General features: G+C 33.1%; 1 protein-coding gene across 5 annotated transcripts in view; it reads left to right on the top strand.

Moving 5' to 3' along the window:
* The window catches only part of RICTOR (RPTOR independent companion of MTOR complex 2), a 117,267-nt gene that overhangs the window by 75,647 nt on the left and 16,287 nt on the right, over nucleotides 1-25,333 (top strand). For 4 of the 5 annotated variants that reach the window (XM_077896148.1, XM_077896152.1, XM_077896151.1 and 1 more), the window contains 23 exons: nucleotides 105-172; nucleotides 1,211-1,293; nucleotides 2,410-2,497; nucleotides 3,220-3,310; nucleotides 3,419-3,485; nucleotides 3,632-3,712; nucleotides 5,476-5,576; nucleotides 8,108-8,273; nucleotides 8,564-8,665; nucleotides 8,782-8,828; nucleotides 10,269-10,404; nucleotides 10,806-11,005; nucleotides 11,422-11,548; nucleotides 11,920-12,084; nucleotides 12,279-12,355; nucleotides 12,765-12,843; nucleotides 17,909-18,018; nucleotides 18,469-18,556; nucleotides 19,688-19,780; nucleotides 20,141-20,247; nucleotides 21,133-21,362; nucleotides 22,833-23,841; nucleotides 24,120-24,191. In XM_077896148.1, coding sequence (XP_077752274.1) covers nucleotides 105-172; nucleotides 1,211-1,293; nucleotides 2,410-2,497; nucleotides 3,220-3,310; nucleotides 3,419-3,485; nucleotides 3,632-3,712; nucleotides 5,476-5,576; nucleotides 8,108-8,273; nucleotides 8,564-8,665; nucleotides 8,782-8,828; nucleotides 10,269-10,404; nucleotides 10,806-11,005; nucleotides 11,422-11,548; nucleotides 11,920-12,084; nucleotides 12,279-12,355; nucleotides 12,765-12,843; nucleotides 17,909-18,018; nucleotides 18,469-18,556; nucleotides 19,688-19,780; nucleotides 20,141-20,247; nucleotides 21,133-21,362; nucleotides 22,833-23,841; nucleotides 24,120-24,191 — 3,387 coding nt within the window. The remainder of the gene's footprint in view (nucleotides 1-104; nucleotides 173-1,210; nucleotides 1,294-2,409; nucleotides 2,498-3,219; nucleotides 3,311-3,418; nucleotides 3,486-3,631; nucleotides 3,713-5,475; nucleotides 5,577-8,107; nucleotides 8,274-8,563; nucleotides 8,666-8,781; nucleotides 8,829-10,268; nucleotides 10,405-10,805; nucleotides 11,006-11,421; nucleotides 11,549-11,919; nucleotides 12,085-12,278; nucleotides 12,356-12,764; nucleotides 12,844-17,908; nucleotides 18,019-18,468; nucleotides 18,557-19,687; nucleotides 19,781-20,140; nucleotides 20,248-21,132; nucleotides 21,363-22,832; nucleotides 23,842-24,119; nucleotides 24,192-25,333) is intronic. The other variant, XM_077896150.1, reaches the window with a different exon arrangement.

Here is a 25,333-nt window from a genome sequence, read left to right on the forward strand (position 1 = left end):
TGATAGATAGGTTTTCTTTCCCTGATACTTTAGGAGAAAAATCTCACTTTTTATTTTGACATTTGTTTTCTTTGATTTCTGCCCCTTGCATTCCCCACTCCAAGAGAGGACAGAGAAGCAAGGTTTCTAGCCAGTAAAATGGGAATCATAGCAACATTCCGGTCATGGGCAGGTAAGTTAATCTGTGCTGCTTAATAAGAAAAACTTGATTATTTTTTCAAATGTTAAATTATTATTGTAGCATCTATTTAGATGTTAACCTAGTCTTAACTTTGTATGTTATTATTAGAGTGAGAGGGATTTGTAACAATTACTAAAATTGACTATTTGTAAGTCAAGTGCTAATGATTACCTAGGTGATTAAAAAAGTTTTTCTATGGGCATGAGCTTTCATTTGCCCTGGGTAAATACCCAAATGGAATTCCTGAGTCACAAGGTAGATATATGTTTAGTTTTATAAGAAACTGCCAGACTTTTTCTGAAAATACTTAGGCTATTTTATACTCCCATCAACAGTCTATGTGAGTTCCAGTTGCTCTGCATCCTTACCAGCATTTCATGTTGTCTTAAAGTTTTTAGCCATACTGGCTGGTGTGTAATGGTACCCAATTGTGAATATTACTTAGATTTCCCCAATGAGTAATGATAGTGAATATTTTTTGTTTATTGGCTATTCAGCAAACCTTCCTTTTTTATATATTAATGTGCTTTAAACTGTTTGACCTAATTACTCCACTTAAAATTTTTATCTATACAGATTATTTGAATTCTACCAGTTACAGTCTTTTGTACATTCAATAAATTTTAGAATTACACTTTTAAAAGACAAATGCCAAGCAAATTTTTCACTTCACTTTATTTATTTTTTTTTCATTTTTTTTCACTTCACTTTAGATTAAGAGGTATTACATAAGAGAGATAGGACATTGTCCTGTCTCCTGTATTCTGAGAATCACTCATCAGCAAACAAATAGTAAGCAGTCAGATTGATGAACTTTTTTGGGTATGCAACAAATAGAAGAAGGAATTTAAATGATAAAAATTACTGATACTCTCTAGTCAGTAGGGAAATATTAGATATGATAACCAAATAATAGCACAGTTTTGGAATTATCTGGAAAAATATCACAGATTTTACATTATGAATATATTGCTATAGATTTTGTTGAAATTTAGATTAGTGATATTTTTTCTTTTTTATCCTCTTTAGGTATTATTAATTTATGTAAACCTGGAAACTCTGGGATCCAATCCCTAATTGGAGTACTTTGTATACCAAACATGGAAATAAGGGTAGGTAGTTACTCTGTTTCATTTCCAGACTTAACAGAGGAAATTAATTGTTAAAAAAAGTTGTTTCAGGTATTGCTTTTTCCTCGTGAATTATTCATATGTATCACAGAGCATTTAAAAAATACATGAATAAATATTTACTACTTGGTTGAACCCTAAGGGTAATACAAATAATTTGAAACAGTGATGTTAGGAACTATGGCTGAATTAAAAACGGACTTAAAAATATGAAATTAATTATGCTTTATTCATTAAAAAATGAAAACAGTACAGAAGGGCATTCTCACTGTAAAAGGTTCAAGCAGTTCAAAACTCTATTCAGTAAAAAGTAAATACAGTATTTATGTATCTTATGCCTTCTAACATGTTTTTGTAATGAGTGGTGGTTTTCATTAAAATTGGGTTGTTAATATTAATATGCTTAATTATCAGATATATTCCTAAAATGTGGCTAAAACAAATTGAAATTGGAGGAAAAAATATAAACTCTTCAGTAGTTCTTTCTTTTCCACTTAGATGGTTTTGTTTTGTGTTCAACTGATTAAAACCTGCCCTTTTCTTGTTTTTCTCTATGTGAATCAAACCTGGAGTTGAAAAATATTAGAAAATACTAGCCAAGGCTGCCTTGCTTAAAATGTGAACTGAAAAGCCTTTAGACCATGGAAAAATGGAAGGGATGTGATTATAGATGGAAAGATCTATAAGCAGGGAACTGAAGGTTGGGGCTATTCACTTGACTGCTTACTTCACAGATGGGGAAAGAACATCGTTTTTGGAGTCTGGCCCACTGAAATTTGACTCCTAATTTTAGTCTTTATAGCTCCATTACCTTTGGCAAATTATGTTTTCACCTGTATATCTACTTCTCCATATGTACTACAATGGTATAATAAAAGATTAATTGAAAAGATTAAATTGTGTATGTAATATAGCACGCTGTAGTTATCTCTTCTCAAGTGTAGTCCTGAGATGGCAGTTTTCTAAAATAAGTAGTTCTGATTTTATCAGTTTTTCCTTCTGTGAATAAGACATTTAAAACCTCTGTTTTAAGTTTTTAAATTTAAATGAAGATTCATTCCATAAAAGTAAATGAACCGCATTTATTTGCACTTGCAGCGAGGTCTGCTTGAAGTGCTCTATGATATATTTCGTCTTCCTCTACCTGTTGTGACTGAAGAATTCATAGAAGCACTGCTCAGCGTAGGTAAGTATTGAAATCCATTTGTATCTATTCATATACTGTGATTTTTAAAATGGTTTATCAGCTGAGTCTCTCAAAGGCAAAATACTGAACTAAATATTGAATATCATTTTCTTACTGCATCATCATGGCATTAAATTAGCATTAAAATAAAACCTCAAATTTCCAAAAATAAGAAATTTTGATTTCTTTATCATCACCCTAGGTATTACAGATGAGCGGTGAAATTAGTAGAAAAATGGACAAAGAAAGGAAGGGCAAAGATAAGAAACTGATATAATTCTCAAATTAGATTATCTAATTCTCAGTATAATTTTATTTTAGCCAAATGATTCCTAAGTCCCAAAATGAAAGTTTAGACACTGTACATCAATAAATCATTTTTTTCTGTATGCCTTTTCAGTCTTTTTTTTTTTAACATTTTTAAAAGATTTATTTATTTATCTTAGTAGGGGTGGAGGCAGCAGGGAGGGAGTGTATGACCAGCAGACTCCCCACTAAGTAAGGAGCCCCACATGGGGCTCAATCCCACAACCCCTAGATAATGACCTGAACCAAAATCAAGAGTTGGTCACTTAACCAGCTGAGCAACCTATGTGCCCCTCTGTCTATTTATTTAACCAACATTTTAAAACATTATTTATGGCCTGATTAGCTGATGGTTAACTGATGTGTTTTAGTGATTTCTCATTTTTCTTCTAACTACCTAATTTTAACTATTTTAGATCCAGGCAGATTCCAAGACAGTTGGAGACTTTCAGATGGCTTCGTAGCAGCTGAGGCAAAAACTATTCTTCCTCATCGTGCCAGATCCAGGTAGAATTAGGGGAATAGTTCAAATTTATTACAAATACTATTTTTATGTTAAATTATGTAATATGTTGAACAGTATTTAAGCTATGTCTGTGCTCTGTTTATTTCTAGGCCAGACCTCATGGATAATTATTTGGCACTGATACTCTCCGCATTTATTCGTAATGGACTTCTAGAGGTAAGAATTATAAACTTATTTTATCCTATTTTACTTTTTAATTTTCTCTGACAAAGTTCTCTCAGGGCAACAAGCATACATATGATTCATAAATGTATTCCTACATGCTATTCTGCAACTATAATATTTTCTTCTTATTTTCAAAGGGATTGGTTGAAGTGATAACAAACAGTGATGACCATATCTCAGTTAGAGCTACCATCCTTTTAGGAGAGCTTTTACATATGGTAAGTTTAGCAACTTTTGATTATGTTTCATACTATTAATGTCTTAATTTATAAAACAGATTATTTTAATAATGTTACTTTGTAATATCTCTAAGTAAATTTACGCTTTTTGAGTGTCTTTGCATTGCAAAGAGCCCTTGATGATGCCTTGTATCTATCTATACATAAATGTATGTGTGTATATGTTACTGTGTGTGTATATATAGTGTAGGCTAGTTTTATAAGTGAAAAAAATGTAAAAAAAGTACTGAATACTGATTTTTATACTTACTTTTGATGACATTTTGAGTCCTATAAATCTTTTTTTTTTTTTTAATATTTTATTTATTTATTCATGAGCGACAGAGACAGAGACACAGGCCAAGGGAGAAGCAGGCTCCATGCAGGGAGCCTGATGTGGGACTCGATTCCGGGTCTCCAGGATCACGCCCTGGGCTGAAGGCGGCGCGAAACTGCAGAGCCACCCAGGCTGCCCCTATAAATCTTAACATATCTTAGAATGACTTGCTGCCTAACAAGAAATTCCAAAACTAGATACTACGTCAGTCGGGTAGCAGTGGAATTGACATATGACAGTCAGTGCCTGAATTTTAGAAAACTTTGTGAAAAAAAATTCAAAATGTAACTCCCTTGTTTGAACATGTTCTCTGAGTTGAGATTTAGAAGTTGAGTACTTTTTGGGGTTTTTTTTTAGTTTTTTTGGAGTTTTTTTGCCTTGATTTTGTGACATCAGTAACTTTGGGAAACAAGGAGCTAAGAAAGTAATCTGACCATTCTCTAATCCCAGCAAATCAAGCAATGGGAGAACTGATTGTTTGTAAGGTAGAATTCCTGATTATAGGTCACCTGTTAGTAGAATATTGAATAAAACGAACCACTTTAAACTCATTAAAGGAGGAAGTAACCATGTGGCAGATCTTTTAAAAGTATGTTATGATTTTCTTTTATTGGCATAGTATTTTTGTTGTTGTTGTTTCAGTCAATACTACCTCCAGTATTTTTTTTTTTTTTCCACATCAGCTGGGCTCTGTGAGTGATGTGAAGAGAGTTTAACAGAGTTTAACGATAACTGTCTTGTTTACCAATGAATTGTTTATCTACATGCTTCATTCTCCTTCAGCCCATCCATGGAAGAATTAAGTAATACTGCAGGTTTTCAGATGTGATTTTTATTTTCATTCTTTCATTCTAAGGTTATATCAGTATCTAGAATTATTTGCTTCTTATGAAGGAATCTTTTTTATAGATTTCATCTTTTCCTTCCTTCATGACCAGAATTCTTGATTCCCTTGAAATATAACAGCTGGTTATTTTGAGTATAGTGCTATTAGTTCATTGCTTATTATGCTTAGATTTTCTGGCTTCCACATTTAATTACTTCTCTTCATTGGTGGAAAGCAGATTGAGTGGTGAATTTTGTTTGGAAAGCAGGATTAATGTAACATTATAGCATTGGATCTAAGTTTTGAAATGTAAACCTTTCAGATCATTTAAGAATTGAATTTAATTGGTTACCACTTAACACTATAATGTTAAAATAAAGGATCTGTAAAATTCAGACTATTTTTTAATGTAACAGGAGTGTGTATCTTCATTCTGTCCCATCTTGTTGAAAGATAAGATGAATTATAAGTAAGTATGTATTGGAAAGTAAATCATTACGTTCACTTTATGAGTAAAACCTTTAGTATTTCATCTATGAGTAATCTATAACAAAATATTTCTATTTGTCAACTCTTAAAAAATGTTATATTTTACTTTAGGCAAATACAATTCTTCCTCATTCACATAGCCATCATTTGCACTGCCTGCCAACCCTCATGAATATGGCTGCATCTTTTGATATCCCCAAGGAAAAGAGATTGTAAGTATCATAGCTCTGTAGCTAAGACTATGCCTGGTGTATTTAATACCCACTTACATGACCTTCTCTTTCAAAAATTGCATATGTGTATGTAGATTATGCTTGGAAATTTTTTTTTTTTAATTCTCTTAAGGATGCCTTACAGATGAGGGGAAGATTGATAGTATTATTTGATAATTTGTATTTTAGGCTACCAAGTATTATTATAGCTTAGTAAAATCAAGTTTTTCTAGCATGTTTCTTGCCAAGGACGTAAACTTTCTGCCACAAAATTAAAAATGTTCTTTGAAAAATTTCTGGACTATTTTATGTTTTGAGCAGCAGTTCAGGCTCTTTAATGTCTAAAATATTTCAAGTTAAGGGATCCCTGGGTGGCGCAGCGGTTTGGCGCCTGCCTTTGGCCCAGGGCGCGATCCTGGAGACCCGGGATCGAATCCCACGTCGGGCTCCCGGTGCATGGAGCCTGCTTCTCCCTCTGCCTATGTTTCTGCCTCTCTCTCTCTCTCTCTGTGACTATCATAAATAAATAAAAATTAAAAAAATAAATAAATAAAATAAAATATTTCAAGTTAATAAAGCACAAAGAGTAGCAATATCTTTTGTATGTGTGATTAAAAATGTTGGAATTTAATAACTTGTAGTATAGGCATTGAAGTAAGTTAAACTCTTAATACTGAAGGAAATATTGCAAACAAAATTTGAAACAAAACTATGGTAATACAGCTGTAGCTCTGTTAGAATTTCACATTGCTAATAAAATAAAATTTAAAAGGTAAAAATGGAGAAGCCTGGTTGGAAAGTGCTAGTAGGAATCTTTTTCATTTTGTTAAGACTTTGTCTAAACCAGGAGTGTTTTCTTTTTCTTTCTTTCTTTTTTTTTAAATTTTTCTTAAAGATTTATTTATTTATTCATGATAGATACAGATAAAGTGAGTGAGGCAGAGACACAGGCAGAGGGGGAAGCAGCAGGTTCCTTGTAGGGAGCCCGATGTGGAACTCTATCCTGGATCACTACCTGAGCCGAAGATAGGCGGCAGGCACCCAACCGCTGAGCCACCCAGGTGTTCCCCCTCCCCCTTTTTTTTTTTTAAATTCTACCTGTTATGATTAGAGAAATCTATATATTTGGACTTTTTGTAATGTTAATGAAATCTAGTTCATTAGCTGTTCAGAACTGTGAATTTTTATTAAGTTATATATTTCTTAAAAGTTTAGTTAGTTCAGAAGTACACATATGGGCCTCACAATAAGAAAATAATATTCTATTAACTTTAACTCTGCCAATGGATATACTATTATTTAATAGAAGTTGTATTATAAACTAAGAGTATTAGGGACCATCTCAGTTCCAACTCTAGGCTTTCATAGCTTTCAGCTTTTTTTTTTTTAAGTTTAAGTAACCTCTCTCTACATCCAGCATGGGACTCGAACTGACAACCTTGAGATAAGAGCCACATACTATACTGACTGAGTCAGCCAGTCATCCTTTTCAGTTTTTATTTTAGTAGTTTGATGATGGAAGAATGTTTTTCCTGAGTCCTTGTAGACCTAAACTCTATGGTTCAGGTTATGACCCATGAATTTCATGGTTCATCCAGAATTCAAATTTACCTTCAGAATTTCAGCAATAAGAACCTTATAATGGTTTTTGTTTTGTTTTGGTGGTGTTCTTTTCACTCAGCAAGCTCTTTATTTATAAATACTTGCCAATCTGAGCACATCTCAAGGTTTTAAAATTTTAAATCCAATTTGTTTTTCCCAGGAGTTCTGGAGTTGAGACTTTTTTGCTACCAGATTCTCAAAAACTCTGCTTTTATGAACCACAAACAAAGAATTAAAAATAATTTTTTTAAAAAAATACCATTTACAATTGCAGATCAGTGGGAGGAAATAGAGACTATACAAATTGATACTGGAATCATCAATTATCCACATGGGGAGAAAATGAAATATTCCAGCCTTATATTATAAATAAAAATCAGTTTTAGATGGATTAAGGATTTAAATGGGAAAAGCAAGTTTTTAAACTTCTGTAAGAAAATAGAGAAAACTAGGTTTCTAACTTTGTAGGAGTTCTTAAAACCAATATACAAAAAGTCCCCACCATAGGGCACCTGGGGGTGGCTCAGTGGTTGATTGTCTGCCTTTGGCTCAGGTCATGATCCCAGGTCCAGGGATTGAATCCCACATCAGGCCCCCTGTGGGGATCCTGCTTCTCCCTCTGCCTATGTTTCTGTCTCTCTGTCTCATGAATAAATAAAATCTTTTTTTTTTTTTTAAAGTGCCTGCCACCACAGAAGAAAAGATTAGTAAATACAGATTTAGTTGGATTTACATAGTGTTTTTTCATACAAATAGCATTGTTCTTGATTTTTTTTTCTTTGTGGTTCCAAATTTGATTAAATAATTTACTTTCTAGCAACCATCTCTAGCCTTAAATTTATATATTTTACTAGGGTAATTTACCAAAGTGATCTCTTTAAAATTATGCTAGCTTTGCTACAGAATTAATTCCGTTTTTTTTTCAACAGGCGAGCCAGTGCAGCCTTGAACTGTTTAAAACGCTTCCATGAAATGAAGAAACGAGGACCTAAGCCTTACAGCCTTCATTTAGATCACATTATTCAGAAAGCAATTGCAACCCACCAGAAACGGGATCAGTATCTCCGAGTTCAGAAAGATATATTTGTTCTTAAGGTACTCAAATGAAACATCGCAATTTTTAACTTCATTTCCTAATTTTTAACTGATGGACGTTAATACGCTATACTTGCTGAGTTAGTTTTACTCAGGCTTATGGATTTTCAAATGGCTTTCTAGTTTTACAAGCATTAGAGCTATGTTTCTATAACTTTTTAAAGTTAAAAAGCCTTGATAATTCATCCTTAAATGAAAAATCTTTCTTTAAATTTTTAAGATTTGAACTTCGTTTTCTGGATGTGAAGAGAATTGCCTTAATTTTCCTTATTACTTTCTGATGATTTTAGGATACAGAGGAAGCTCTTTTAATGAACCTTAGAGATAGCCAAGTCCTTCAACATAAAGAGAATCTTGAATGGAATTGGAATCTTATAGGGACCATTCTTAAGGTATGATAAGATACTTCTTGGTTATAGCTTCACTAATTATTCACTGTAATTCATCATGCTTATATGTTTGGGAATCGATAAATACATATGTAATATAACCCATTATATTTTTCTAGTGGCCAAATGTAAATCTAAGAAACTATAAAGATGAACAGTTGCACAGGTATGTAACAACTATTTTGCATTTAAATTGAAAGAACTTAAATTTGAATTATATGATATCTAATACCCATGAAAAGTAATAATTGGTGTTTTAAAAGATACATACATACATTTTAATAGTTGGTATTCCGTAGGTACATGTATACATTTTTGTGTATGCTGTTACAACCCAAAAGCATCAACTAATTCTTTCTCTAGTTATTTATATTCTGATTTTAGTTTTAGAACAAATGAAGTACTTGAGATAAAAATTTCTCAGATTGGGATAATATCAACCATATTGTAATCTTAGCCCTAAGTAACATATGAGGATGACATAATAAGGACATACTGTTCATTTCCCAAAGTGATGGCCATTTATTTTTACTATTCTACTTGCATTTGTATCTGACTTTGGAGGGTTAGCCATTTGTCCTCCTCTTTGCATTCCCGTTAACTAAGTTGAAGTTTTCCATGTCTTTCATAAAACATACTAATGTTCATAGCATACACATCACTTCAAGCTACTGTGCTGTTCTCTAGTACCCCCATGCATTTTTACTCAGAATGAATTTAGACTGATCCACTACCAGTACTGATTTCATTCATCATTCAATGAGAGGGACTTTACTTCATTTTTCTGAAAAATTTATGTCCTTAATATTATTATTTGATTGTATTCATCTCCTCATGAATTTAACTTAATATCTATATTAAGTTTATAGAGACTATATATAAACTTACATTGGAATAAAGAAACAGCACCAACTTTTCATACTGCTTGAGAACAGAGATGAGGTGTCATTCAACTTTGTTTCTCCAAATCCTAGAATTGGCACCATTGTTGGATTGGATTGTAGTGCATGAAATTAAATTGAACTAAGTTAAATGGAAGCTTAGCCCATAATGTCAAAAGTGATATTGAAATATAATAAATTAGGTCCATTGCTTCATAAATACAGTTGCCTAAATTTTACCTGAAGCTTTTGGGCTTGGCTTTTGCTTAATTGTGAAAAAGTGACAGAATTATAGAATGATATATTTTGCTTACAATTACCTAGTATAGGATTATTTTATAGAATCATGGGACAAAGACTGTCACAAAAGAATAGTAGAAGAAAATTTATGTTCAGGTGTCTTCTTCCTATTTATCCAAGCTTATCTTCTAGCTATGTTATATCTGTATTTTGCCAGCTAGCTTCTTTGTTCTCTACTATTTCTTTCAGACATCTCATCATAAAAGTATTTCACAAACTGTTCTTGACAAATAAGGTTATTGTTTTTGCATGCGTGTGTGTGTGTGTGTGTGTGTGTGTGAGATGTACCAGATACTTATTCCCTCCCATTTACTCTAATGGTTTAAACCCAAAACATATTCAAAGCCCAATTACATCATAAGCTATGGTTAAGATTTTAAATTGATTTTTTGGTTTTTCTGTTGGTAATTTTATTTTGCCTGTAGGTTTGTACGAAGACTACTTTACTTTTACAAGCCCAGCAGTAAATTATATGCCAACCTGGATCTGGATTTTGCCAAGTCTAAGCAGCTCACGGTTGTGGGTTGCCAATTTACAGAATTTCTTCTTGAGTCTGAAGAGGTAATAAGCATTTTGAATATTTTCCTAACAAATGTTTTTCATTGAATTTGCCCCCTTCCTTTTATTTCTGAATATGTGTAAGTTATATTTAGAAACATATGGAATGAGTCCAGACCTAGATTTGAATCCTGACTCTGTCACTAGCTAGTTACGTGACTTTGGACAACTTATGTGCCTTATAGAAATAAGAACTGGTTTTCTCTTTGTAAAATGGAAGATAGTATCATCTTCATGCAGCATTGTGTTGAATGAAATTTAAAAGAACAGGTACTCAGTGATTGGTATTTGTTATTAGTAACTTCTTCATTATCATTTTATTTTTTGGATATGATTAAAGTTAATTTTTCTAATTATGGTCACTAAGTGTTTTTCCAATAATAGAACAATGTATTTGCTTTTAGGATGGGCAAGGATACTTAGAAGATCTGGTAAAAGATATTGTTCAGTGGCTCAATGCCTCATCTGGAATGAAACCTGAAAGAAGTCTTCAAAATAATGGTTTATTGACTACTCTTAGTCAACACTACTTTTTATTTATTGGAACGCTTTCTTGCCATCCTCATGGAGTCAAAATGTTGGAAAAATGCAGTGTATTTCAATGGTGAGTTGTTTTAGTCTATACCTGAACTTTAATGTAGTCAGAAATGTATGCTTTTTATTCTGTGTACATGTATTTGATAAATTTTATTAAAATACTAAAAAAAACTAGAGTTGTTATCTTGATGCTTTGTTCTTTTATGTGATATTTGCGATTAATGCTTTCTTTTAGAAATGCTTGCTTAAGGGCGCTTGGGTGGCTAAGTTAGTTGAGCATCTATCTGCCTTCGGATCAGGTCATGATCTATCTCAGGGTCCTGGGATCCAGCCCTGGCAACAGGCTCCCTGCTCAGCAGGGAGCTTCATGCTTCTCCTGCTTGTGCTCTCTTGCTTGCTCTATCAAATAAATAAAGTCTTTTTTTAAAAAAAAAAAGCATGTTTTTATTTTCGTCCCTATTTCTTTTTTTTTTTTTTTTTTAGTCTCCTTAATCTCTGTTCATTGAAAAACCAAGATCACTTGCTGAAACTGACCGTTTCTAGCTTGGACTACAGCAGAGATGGATTGGCAAGAGTCATCCTTTCCAAAATCCTTACTGCAGCCACTGATGTGAGTATAACAGGCAATAAAACTATTTTTTTATAACCAATTAATTCAGTACCTCATAAAGCCAAGTAAAATTAATTATTAATTCTAAGAATATGGGATGAAATTGGAGTTTACTTTAAAATAGTAATTCCTCCAAGAAACCATATACAGTACCCATATTTTTCTAGAAAAGGGAAGAAGCAGCTAGATTTAAACATAAGTATTTTGTTTTGCTAGTACTAAAAAAAATACGTAAGGGGCTAGACCATCAATTCCAATTTTTCTGCCAGTTGCAAAACTGTCCCAAAACGAAGTCTAAATAGGCTATCCATGAAGTTTGTTTGTGTTTTTTGTTTTTGTTTTTGTTTTTATATTTTCATTTATCTTTGTAGGCCTGCAGGCTGTATGCAACGAAACATTTAAGAGTATTATTGAGAGCTAATGTTGAATTCTTCAATAATTGGGGAATTGAATTACTTGTGACCCAGCTCCATGATAAAAACAAAACGATTTCTTCTGAAGCTCTTGATATTCTTGATGAAGCATGTGAAGACAAGGTGAAGGTCTATTATATTATAAAATACTTAGACATGAATTTTTATTGAATTATTATTTTAATCATTAAAATTAATTAATTTCAATTTTACTAGAAAATAATGTGAAATTATAATGTACCTAATGTAAGTGTTTTGGAAAAAGAATTTACTATCATTTTGCAATTGTTAATTTGCCTAATAATTACTTTTTTTAGGCCAATCTTCATGCTCTTATTCAGATGAAGCCAGCTTTATCCCACCTTGGGGACAAAGGTTTGCTTCTCCTCCTGAGGTAAATATTAAGTAAATTTTTCTTATAACTGTGTTTTTTGTTGTATTCTCTTTAGCAGTGTATTTTAAAGCTGAATTCAAATAGGAAGCACTTTAAATAGTTTAGTGTTAACTTCTGAAAGAGGTCTATTTTAGAATCTTAGACGTCCTTTAATACTAAAACTCTTTTTTCATTGTTTCCTTAATGTTTCTTATACGTTTGTCTCTCCTCATTATTTTCATGACATTTTCTTTACTGTGATTGGATTAATTTGTTCTTGTAAGATTATGAAAATTTATCTGTATTTGAAATTATATAAATAATAGTTGACCTTTTACTTTCAGGAAGAAGCTGTTCCTAAAGTCTTTGAGCTTCTTAAACACTTGTGGTCAGAGTCTTGTGTTAAACTGTTTCTTGTTTTAATTTACAGATTTCTTTCCATTCCAAAAGGATTTTCCTATCTGAATGAAAGGGGTTATGTGGCAAAACAATTGGAAAAGTGGCACAAGGTAACTTTCTGTTGAGTAAGCTTCAATTTGTATGTTTTTACCTTAGGGCATAGCTCTATGAATTTAGAGGATTTTTATATCAACATTTTGAAGCTCAAGAGGTCAAATATTTAAACATTCATATATAAAGTCAAGTCTTAAATTCTATGTAATTATTTGTGTTTATATCTATCCATTTTTAAAACTACATTATTTTGTAGCAAACTATTAACTTTGTGTACATTCTATTGAAATTTTGCTTTCAGTTTAATTGATACAATGTACTGGTATAATTTGTTAACCCTACTTACTATCATTTCTTTTATTCTTATTCTTGGATCCCTTATGTAGCCCTTTTAAGCTACAACTAAAACATTTTCCTAAATGAAGAAAGATTATAAAACAGTTCTGCAAAGCAGATATAATAATCTAATTAAACTTTATTTTAGGATGCTACTGACATAAACCTGAGAATAGAGTTCTTGCTACTAGTTAACTTCCTTGCTTTTCTTTAGCTGGTCATCACTGTGATTTTATTTTCTTTGAAGCGTTAGAAATTGTCAAAGCATCTTAGAAACCCATGGATAATCAGTCTTAATGTAAATAATTTTTAGATTTTTCATCATTTCAATTATTATTTATATTGAACCATATTTCACAAGAAATTCTCAGGGGTTTTTTTTTTTCCTTTTTTTTTTTTTTTTTAAGATTTTATCTATTTATTCATGAGACACACACACACAGAGAGGCAGAGTCACAGGCAGAGGGAGAAGCAGGCTTCCTGTAAGGAGCCCAATGGCGGAACTGGATCCTGGATCCCGGGATCACGCTGTGAGCCAAAGGCTCTCAACCACTGAGCCACCCAGGCATCCTGAAATTATTGTTTTTTAAAAAATACTGTAACTATAAAACATACTTTAGGCAGAGCACCTGGGTGGCTCAGTCAGTTAAGCATCTACCTTCAAGCTCGGGTTTGGATCCCAGGATCCTAGGATCAAGCCCCACATCTGGCTCCCTGTTCAATGGGAGCTCGTGCGCGCGCTCTCTCTCTCTCTCTCTCTCTCTCTCTTTCTCTGTCAAATAAATAAAGTAACTTTCTTTAAAAACAAAAACATACTTTAGGCATGAAGTCTTTCAATAATTAATGAATTGGAGAATTGAGAGAAGATGTGACAGTTTTAAGTTACTTAAACGAATTACCATAGTAAAATCAGTCACCGTATTAGGAAATTGCTTAGGATATCTGGCACACTACTTTGAAATAGTAGGTACAAAATAAAACTACTATAAATGGCATGTGCACTGTATAAGGAAACAAAAGAAGGGTAGATGATTCTGCCTTAGAGATTAGAATTAGCAAAAGAAATTTTGGGTGGGCTCAGGAAATGATATGATATTTGAGATAGTCTTGAAGAGTAAGTAGGTAAATACATTGACTATAGGTTATTGAAACTTCAGACTTTTGGAGAAAGCTATATTCCACTGTAGTTAGGGCTAGGATAACTGAGGAGTGGAAAGATGAGACTGAAATGTTGAGTTAGAAGTAGATTATAGAAAGCCCTATAAACCATATTATGTCATTAAGGAATTTCACTTTTATCAGAAGTGAGGGAATTTTAGGTGTTTAAAGTCTAGTCTAATTAGAGCTGTGCCTTAAAAACATTGACAGGTCGTGTAGTGCAGGAGTGGAAGTTTGATCATTAAAGGTAAAGCCTAGGAATCTTAAGACCAGTTAAGAAGCAAGAACTGGTAAAAATGTGAGTTTAGTGATGCTGAGATTGGATAGGCAGGGATACATTTTCTGGGCATCTTTGAAATAAGATGGACCAGATGTGTGGACTGATTGGATATAATGAATGAAGAGTCCATCTTGACTCTTTAAAGTTTCTAATTTCAATGACTGAGTATGCAGTGGATCACCATGAAGAGATTGTGATTACAAGGGTGCCAGGGGCACCTCGGTGGCTCAGTTGGTTAAGCATCTGCCTTTGGCTCGGGTCATGATCCCGTGGTCCTGGGATCGAGCCTCATGTCAGGCTCCCTGCTCAGCAAGGAGCCTGTTTCTCCCTCTCCTTCTGCCTCCCCTCCAGGGTGGTGGTCTCTCTCTCTCTCTCTCTCAAATAAATTTTTCAAAATCTTTAAAAAAAGGAGAGATTGTAATTATAAAAAATAGTTTGCAGGATAAGGATAATGATTTTTGAATATGTTGAATTGTATTATTACTCTGTGGAATGACCAAGTCATTGTATCCAGAAAATATTTGGAATTTTGGATCTGGAGCTCATATATGTGCTGAAGATTGCAATTTGGGAGTCCTCAATATATAATAGTAGTTGAAACCTGAAGTGAGTGAGATCACCAGGGATGATAAAAAGAAAGAACAAAAAAAAGAAAGAACACTGGAAATTGCTCCCTAGAGAACATCCTGGTTTAATGAGGGAAATAGAAGGACAGAAACACAGAAAATTGCCAGAGAGAATGGTGTCACTAAAGGATGCTTCAGGAAGGAGAGGTCAGTGATACATATTTGTTAAAAAGATGAACAATAGAAAATAATCTGTTGAATTTGACAGTTTGGTCATTGGTGAAATGTTTCTTTAAAGGTTTTTATTTACTTATTTGACAGCACAAGTAAGGGGAGCAGGAGAAGGAGAAGCAGGCTCCCTCCCCACTGTGCAGGGAACCCAATGCAGGCCTTGATCCCCAGATCCTGGGATCAGGACCTGAGCCGAAGGCAGATGCTTAACCAACTGAGCCACCGATGCACCAGTCACTGGTGAATTTTGCTGGAGCATTTTCAGTAGAAAGTTACAAACAGATGCTGAATTGCAGTTACAGTTAATTAGGCAGTAAATGAGAGGTGTCAAAATAAAGATAGCATAGTCTCTCTCTCAAATTAGAGAAAAGGAGAAAGGGAAGAGAACCAACTTACTGAATGCCTACCATTTCAGGTCTTACCTCATTTAATCCTGAAGACAATCAATGAATTATTTTATGTTATTTCTATTTTGTGAATGAAAATTTGGAGATGAAAAAAAAAAAAAAGAAAATTTGGAGATGAAGAGGCGTAAACCTTATCCTAGGTCACAAAGCTTAAATATAGCAGAGCAGGGGTGCTTTTTGATTCCAAAGCCCATGCTCACTATATTTTGATTTCCTCTCAGTAGCTTATGGCGTGCCAACATGAACTGAGACTGTCTCTGTTTCAAAGTAATAAAACATCCAGGCCAGTAAAGTATTAAAAATTAACTCATTCATTTTAAAACTTCACCTAGTACTCAGACCTGATATAGACATGGAAACCTACAGTGGAGGGAAGATTTGTTCAGTCTCATCACTCTTTGTACTCATTCCGCTCCCCATTTACTAGCTACCTTCTGGTTCAGGGCCTTGTCAGCTTTGGAGCAGGAGGAAGAAGGGGCATAGGGCCAAGAACAGACTTACTCAGTTGGTACAATTGTTATCTGGACTATTTAGCTTTGAATGTGGTAGATTTCAAATGTTAATTCTTTTACATGAGGGTTACTTTCATGCATTTCTCAAAGACCTCACCACTCTGGAGCTCTCAGTTTTAGTTCCCTGGACAAGGGCAGTGGCTCCTCTGCCTGCCTGCTTATATTTCCTGTATAGGCAGAGATCCATCCCTCAGTTCAGGTTTTCTTGCCCCTCCAGATTGGTTCTTTTGGGCAGAATCCTCAAGAGGACCCACATTTAGAAACTCAGTGCATTTCACAGCTATAAACCATACCCCTGACCTTTGGCTAGTGTTTTCCAAATGAATTCCCCTGGTCAAAAGATTATTCACATGAATGTAACTACTCCTGTATAAAGCTCAGAATACTTGCCTTAATTAGATTTTTTGCACGGAGATTTTCATATCTCCGTTTGGTAATAATGTAGTGGTAATAGTAGCAGTAGTAATAATTATGGTATAGTATAAATTAAAACCTCATGTTACTATTAGAAAGTAAATATGGAACCTAAAGGAAAAATAGGAAAAGTATGTTTTTAGAGGCTCTAAATAGGGAGTTAAGGTAACCCATCAAATTCAAGTTGTCTAAAATAGTTTTGAATGAAAAATGTCTCCCTGTGCCCTTATTCTGTCTTTTCTGAAGGTAATGCCTGTTAACAGTTTATTTTGTATGCATTCAGAGATGTTCTATCTATAGGTACATACTCTTTATTTAAAAATAAAATGAGTTCTGTTTTCAAATATAGATAAGAATGTTTTTCATTTAGCAGTATATCTGAGGGATCTTTTCAGAGCTACACATTTAAATCTAGCTTGTTCTTTTGAATGGCTGAATAGTACATTATGTGAATGTACCTTAATTTTTATAACCACTCTTGTATTGACATTGTTTCCAACATTTTTTGTTTTGTAAACAGTTTACTGGATATTCATTCATATATCTTTGCATGCTTGTACATATATATCTATAGGATAAATTTATAAAAGTATAGTTGTGAGTCAGAAAGTCAGAAAGTATGTGAAGTAACATTTGTGATACATAGTGCTAAGTTGTTTTCCAAAGAGGTCCTACAAATTCTTTTTAAACAGTTTAAAGTGGAGATCTTTTGTAATAAAGATGGCAGTGTGACTGACTTAAAGAACCTAAACTTTTTCAAGTTTTAGTTGGAAACATTTTTTTACATTTGACTTGATTTAAATCAGTGAAGAAAGAGCTATAATGTTTTTACCAAAAAGTGCTAAAATTATACAATTCATTTAATTTTCTTTTAGAAATTTTTAGTGAATATGTTTAGGGTTTAATAGTAAGAAGCTAGTTTTTGTTCGTAATGGGGAAAGGGATTTAAATAAGATGAAGAACAAAACTTTTAACTTATGGACTTTAAAATAGTAATTGAACATGGGGATAAAAATATAAGCAGAAAGCTTTTGGGTATGATAGAACATTTGTATTCATAGCACCTTGCTCTACCCTTTTTTAAAGTATCTTAAATATCCTGTACAGATGTTCATTTTTCTCATTTTTATGCTTGTAAGATTTGCTAGGTACTAACATGTTATGAATTTTGTGACTCATATGATACTGCATACAACTAAAACAATATTGTTCTCTAGGAATACAATTCAAAATATGTTGACTTGATTGAGGAACAACTTAATGAAGCACTTACTACTTACCGAAAGCCAATTGATGGTGATAACTATGTTCGTCGGAGTAACCAAAGGTACAGTCTAGTTAATGAAATAATTTATTACTGGTGTTCAAATATAAAATTCAAAACCAGTTCATAATAATTCTTTATTTTTTGAAGTTTTCTGAGTACTTGGAAATTTTATTTCCTTCACTGACTTAAGAAAAAATTCTTAAAGCATAGCATTGACTGCTCAGGAATTCCAGTGGCACTCATACTGAATACTCTTATTGATACAGTTTATATACATTCCATGCTCTTAAGCCTACTCTTTCTGGTATTAGCTGTCTTAACATTACTCAGTGTTTTGAGGCCAGCTAAATTGTTATTTTCCTAGAGAAAGCCTCATGCTTTTCCACTTTTCATATTTTTACATATGCCAAGAAGGTTATATCTTTATCTAGTACTTTATTTTTAGTCCATATTTTAATTAGCATGTTGTAAATGAGGCAATAGGTATATCAATCATCTTTATTATACTAGATTACAGCGTCCTCATGTCTACCTGCCTGTACACCTTTATGGACAACTGGTACATCACAAAACAGGCTGTCATTTGTTGGAAGTACAGGTAAAAAGATAATTTACTTGTTTTGAATAGTTACAGTGATAGAAAAAAAGCCCTCAACATTGCTAAAGTAGTATATTTTACAAAAAACTTCTCAAAAGCCTTGAAGTTAGCAGCATTAATTGCTTTTAAAGCCATCTATATTATAACTGACTTAGACATTCTGTACTTGTAATCCTTAGCTATATCACTGGCTTGCATGCCGTTCCCAGACTTATATGTCACCTTTTGCATAGCTAATTTGTTAAGCTTTTGAAAGTCTGAGTTCTCTCCTTTATAGTTTGTTGGGGAAGTTCATCTCTTTAGTAGAAACATACTAAAAAACTGAATTTCTTCATTGTTCTTATTGGGAAGTTTAACTGAATCTTTTTCAGATTCAGTTATCTTTGATAAGCAAGAAACAAAGTATTAATTGCTGTTTGTACCTCATTATTGTTAATATACTTCATGGAATATAACAGGATTAGTGTCATGCAGTGTTGCTTTGATTGTATGCACACCAAATTTATGGCTGTGAATATGTCTTGCTACTAAGTGTTTTCAATAAATGCAGTTTTTTCTTTTAGAAATACATACAGAAGTATTTGGGTGCGTGTCTCTTGAACAATAGTAATCTGGCAGTTTAGTTCATTTTTATATTGGTGTTCATCCCAGGAGCAAAAGTTTTGCATAAATGTACTCTGTAGTGTCCTATTTTTATATTACATCTCTGACAACTTTTGGGGCACATACCTTTCTTTATGTTAGCTTTTTTCATTCATTAGTATTTTGTTTAAAAAACTGATAATTATCACTAACATTTTTATAATACTAGGTACCAAGTATTTTGTTAAGTACTTTATATGTAATAATTAAGTCATTACTCCTTAGGAGACCGCTCTCTGTTTAAGAGATTAGGAAATCAAGGCATGGGGTGATTAAGTGACTTGCTCAAAGCCACGTAGCTAATAGGTACTAACTCTAGAATATGAACTCAAAATCTCTGCACTAGTGCTGCTTAAGAAAGCTTACATAGAGTTATTTTAGAATTTTATATATACAAAAGTTATAACATGCCTTAAAAATTAGGTTTTAAGATGCAATAAGAAAATACATTGAAAAGATATTGTTACTCATATTTTTTTTTTTCTCCAGAATATTATTACCGAACTCTGTCATAACGTTCGTACACCAGATTTGGATAAATGGGAAGAAATTAAAAAACTGAAAGCATCTCTTTGGGCCTTGGTTTGTAATAAACACTTCTATAAGATCTTCATCATTTTTAGATTTTTCTAATTTTCCCATTAATAATAAATAAAAACCATTTTTTTTGGAACTTGTTCTCAGATTAATATTCTAAGACCAAGATTGTTTCTACCCATTTTAAATATTTTTAGGCTGGAAAATACATGATTAAAATATTCGTTTTCTTGTTAAGACAAATGGAGCATTAATTTCTAAAGTTTCTTATTTTTAAGGGTTTTTTTCTCTTTTTTTTTCCTCTCTTAGATGGGGTTAAATTTCTTGTTTTTGAAAGCTTTCCAAATTTCTTAAAAGAATTACTCTTATAAAAATATTTGATAAAAGTGATTTCTTTTCTTTCAGGGAAATATTGGCTCATCAAACTGGGGTCTCAATTTGCTACAAGAAGAAAATGTGATTCCAGATATACTAAAACTTGCAAAGCAATGTGAGGTTCTTTCAATCAGAGGGTATGTTACTTCACTCATAAATCTTTCTAATGTATATATTCTTGTTCACAAAGGGCTGTGAGGGAAGAGTATTTTATGATTCAGTGTAGTCCATTAGAGCTATTAGTTCACTGAAAGTCCTAATGATACAGGATTTAAGAAGAAAAGGGTGCACATCAGGCTAACTCAGTCAGTAGACCATGCAACTCTTGATCCTTGGGGTCATGAATTTGAGCCCCATGTTGGAGATAGAGTTTAGTTAAAAAAATTTTTTTTTAAATGCACAAAGTCAAACATCTTAAGGAGGGGCACCTGGATGGCTCAGTCAGTTAAGCATCTGCCTTCAGCCCAGGTCATGATCCCAGTGTCCTGAGATCAAGCCCTGCATCAGGTTCCCTGCTCAACGGGGAATCTGCTTCTCACTCCTCCTGCTCTTGTACTCTCGATCATCTCTCTCTCTCTCTCTCTCTCTCTCTCTCTCTCTCATTTTTGTTATCATAATGTTGAAGTTTAGTTACTGGCAAACAGTGAAAGTAGAGTAGTGTATGTGCAGTAGTCCAATAGCCCATATAGTCCAGATTTATTCCAGAAAAGTTAATATATGTCATTTTTTCCTAAGATTGCATAATGTTCTTCTAAATTACTTCTTTGTAATTACTATCTATATTAGGAAGGTTTTCATGTTATTTATAGCCTCCTCTAAGTTACTCCTAACTCCTTTTATTTTTTTTTATTTTTTTATTTTTTTTTCCTAACTCCTTTTAATACATGTTTTCATAAGCTAAACAATATTTAATGACCTTTAAAGAAAATTCAGATGTACATATAGCAAACTCATATTTTAGTTGCTGTAAGAAATCTCAGTTTGGAATTATAAACTGTCATTACTACATCTTTTACTTATAGGACCTGTGTATATGTGCTTGGACTCATAGCCAAAACCAAACAGGGCTGTGATATTTTGAAATGTCACAACTGGGATTCTGTAAGACATAGTCGTAAACATCTGTGGCCAGTGGTTCCAGATGATGTAGAACAACTCTGTAATGAACTCTCATCTATCCCAAGCACCCTGAGTTTGAACTCAGAGTCAACCAGCTCTAGACATAATAGTGAAAGTGAATCTGCACCATCAAGTGAGTATTGTTGACAATATTATATAAAGTTAGCTGACATTAACAGTTGTATTTATAATAACACAATTTAAATGTATTTGTTAGATTTCCTAATTTACTTTTTTTCTAAGATAATTTGACAGTAATGGGGTCTTGAAGAATGCATTATCTTTTCACAACAGAGTGTTTAGCCACCAGACTACATTGTTCTCTCTCCTTGTTTTCTAAATAGCCTTTAGAAAATCCTAGTTACAGAGTTAAAAAACCAGCCATGTGCCAGAAGAACCATTCCCCTTTTGCTTATAATAAGATCTAAAAAAAGTAAATGTTTATTTGCTTACCTTTTTCATTTACATACCTTTTTCACTCACTTTTCAAAAGATATAGAGATTTTTGAACCAGAATATGTTTGTTAAGAGATATTATATTCACATATTCATTTCTGAGAGAAGAGCAAAATTTTAAAGCTAAATATTTAAACTGTTAAAAGAGTATTAAAAATCAATTAAAAAACAGTTTGTGGTTTTAAGCCCTGGGCTAAATGCTGTTAGGCATACAAAATTTAAGATCGGGTTCTTTTTAAGAAGATAGTGCAACATTTATCAAACCATATTTCACCAAGTCTAAGATGCTGTGAATTATAAGATGTACGAGTATTTTATGCACCACTAAAAAAAGAAGAAAAAAATATTACCTATTAAACCAGAACATACCATTGATTACAAGATACGTTCTAGTTTTAGAGATGACTAAGTATGAAAAATATGCATAATAGAATTGACAAAACCTGAAAAAAATACATTATGCAAGTTTATTTAGGATTTTACTTTGCTCTCTTTCAAAATAAATTTGAAATAGTTTATAATTATTCAACAAAAAGTTAAAAATGGGATGAAAAAAAATGGGATGAAATCTTATAGATGTTATTAGACATGGAGTCTTTTTTTTTTAAGGATTAGACCTTGAATCCTTAGTACCTAAAGGAAAATAACAAGCCTAATTGATATAAACATGAATTTTAAATGCTGTGACTTGATTCTTTATAAGTATATTTTAAGATTGGGAATTCATTTCTTAGAAGATTAATCTCTCCCACTTACTGTGATTTGAAAAATAACAAATCTGTATGAACTGAGTGAATATCCATGATCAAGCCTCCTTTTTCCTTTAATTTTATCCTAAATATTTGGAGGTTTTAGAAACTCACTGGCATTAAAACAAAGTCAGGCAAAAACACAGTTCATATAAACTTTGATGAATCGTATAATTTTTCTTTGGAAATAACAGAAGTTCCTCCTAATGACATAATTTCACATTTTATTTAAGTTTAAACACTTGATCTCAAGTTCTTTTTTTTTTTTTTAAACATAGCTCGGAAAATTTTTCCCAGATGACTGTTCAATAAAAAATTCTTGAAATATGTCACTAACAGTTGCCATGATTTTGTTTTGTTATTTTTTATGCACTTTTCTAACAATCTTTTCGTTATAGGTATGTTCATAATGGAGGATGACCGGTTTGGCAGCAGCTCTACCAGTACATTTTTTCTTGACATCAATGAAGATACAGAGCCAGCATTTTATGATCGACCTGGACCTATAAAGGATAAAAATTCATTCCCTTTCTTTGCTTCTAGTAAACTTGTGAAGAATCGTATCTTAAATTCACTTACTTTGCCTAATAAAAAACATCGTAGTAGCAGTGATCCAAAAGGAGGGAAACTGTCATCTGAAAATAAGACAAACAACAGGCGGATCAGAACACTTACGGAGCCCAGTGTTGATTTTAATCATAGTGATGATTTCACGCCCATATCCACAGTACAGAAAACATTACAATTAGAAACTTCATTTGTTGGGAATAAGCACATTGAAGACACTGGTAGTACTCCAAGTATTGGAGAGAATGACTTAAAATTCACCAAGAGTCTTGGTACAGAAAATCACAGAGAAAACACAAGCCGAGAGAGATTAGTTGTAGAAAGTTCAACAAGCTCACATATGAAGATACGTAGCCAAAGTTTTAATACAGACACTACAACAAGTGGCATAAGTTCAATGAGTTCAAGTCCTTCACGAGAGACAGTGGGTGTTGATGCTACAACTGTGGACACAGACTGTGGAAGTATGAGTACTGTGGTAAGTACTAAAACTGTTAAGACAAGCAACTATTTGACACCACAGTCTAACCATCTGTCTCTCTCCAAATCAAACTCAGTGTCCCTGGTGCCTCCAGGTTCTTCTCATACACTTCCTAGAAGAGCACAGTCCCTTAAAGCACCCTCTATTGCTACGATTAAAAGTCTAGCAGATTGTAACTTTAGTTACACGAGTTCTAGAGACGCCTTTGGCTACGCTACACTGAAAAGATTACAGCAACAAAGAATGCATCCATCCTTATCTCATTCTGAAGCTTTGGCATCTCCCGCAAAAGATGTGCTGTTTACTGATACCATCACCATGAAGGCCAACAGCTTTGAGTCCAGGTTAACACCTAGCAGGTGAGCAAATACACATTTAAAAATGAACAATAATGGTTGCATTTTAACAGACTTAAAAGCATTAGACAGGTTTTACATCTACATAAAGCCTCAGCACTGACCTATTATAATTATTTACTGTGGTAGGCTATAAGCTCCTAGTTACCCGATATGATTTGAAATGGATTCTTGCAGCTGCGAGGGGGGAAAACAAATTCTTTTAGGCCCTGAAAATAAACATATATGGTTAACAAGGACACACAAGTCACAAGCTTTTTTTTATTTCTCGCTTCTGCAAGGATCGATTTTAAAAAGAAGCATGTCGGGGGAATCAGGAGCTTAAGACCTACAATAACAAACAACCTTTTCAGGTAGGTCAATTTAAGGCTCCAAAAGTTGACCTTTATTATTATTATTATTATTATTTTAAGTAACTACAAATTTCAGTGAAATTATTTTCAGTTTGTCTTAAGTAGCTGGTTATGTAGTAGAAACCTAATGAACATTAAATGAATCACTTGACTCTCAGGATTCAGCAGTAGCAGTTTGTGCTCAAGAACATTTAGGGGATTACTATGCCTTATCTAAAGATTGTTACCAAGTGAAGAGTTTGATTTTACCTTTAAAATATATGCAATGTTAAATTTGACTGCTGCAAGGATTTCTGTACCCCTTTTTTGGTTGTTGTTGGGCCAAATACTTCTAAAAACCTACTTAGTTTTGGTTATTAGTTCCCATTTATTTAGTATTTATTAGTATACTAATATGGATTAGTATTTGTCAAGTACTGAGAATAGTGCTTGATACACATCATCATCATTATCATTATGGGTAGTTATTTCCTTATGTAACCCATTTGGCTTTTACAGAACCAAGTTCTTAATAGCATTACGAAGTTATTAAGCAGTTCTATGTCAGTAATGCTAATACGTTTAGTAGAGGGGGTTCCTTTGTAGTAGATAATAAATTATATCTCATTTGATAGAATTTAGGAATTATGCAGTAATGTCTCATCTACCAGGAACTCATCCAGCTTTGGCAACCTCATCAATTCAGAACAAAGACAGGCAAATCTCTTAATAGCTCACTAGTCTAAATCTCTGCAGTAAGGTCCATGAATTGTATTCAGAAGAGGTACCTGTGACCCACATTCAAAGTTGATATTTATTCTAATAAGCTTGGATATCAGGTTTTGAGGCCTATGGAAGCAAGTTCCACATTGGAAGCTTCTGATTGGTAGAAACACTGTAACAGGAAAGGATAGCTGATAAAATTGATAGGAAAGGTGGAAATTTTTATTTTACAACAAAGTATTTGAAAACTCAAAGACTACTACAGCAGCCAGGGGCAGTAGGTAACAACTCAGCAACATAAGCAGTTAGTGTAGCACCATCTTACAGCTCAGTACAATAACCAAAGTGCTGTTAACTCTGAACCATTCAGAAAGTTATTTGAAATTTTGCTCCTGGAGTAGCATGCCAAGTTGTTGGCATTGTAAAGGATGAATAGGTAT

This window comes from Canis aureus, chromosome 4, assembly GCF_053574225.1.
Source record: "Canis aureus isolate CA01 chromosome 4, VMU_Caureus_v.1.0, whole genome shotgun sequence".
NCBI lineage: Eukaryota > Metazoa > Chordata > Mammalia > Carnivora > Canidae > Canis > Canis aureus.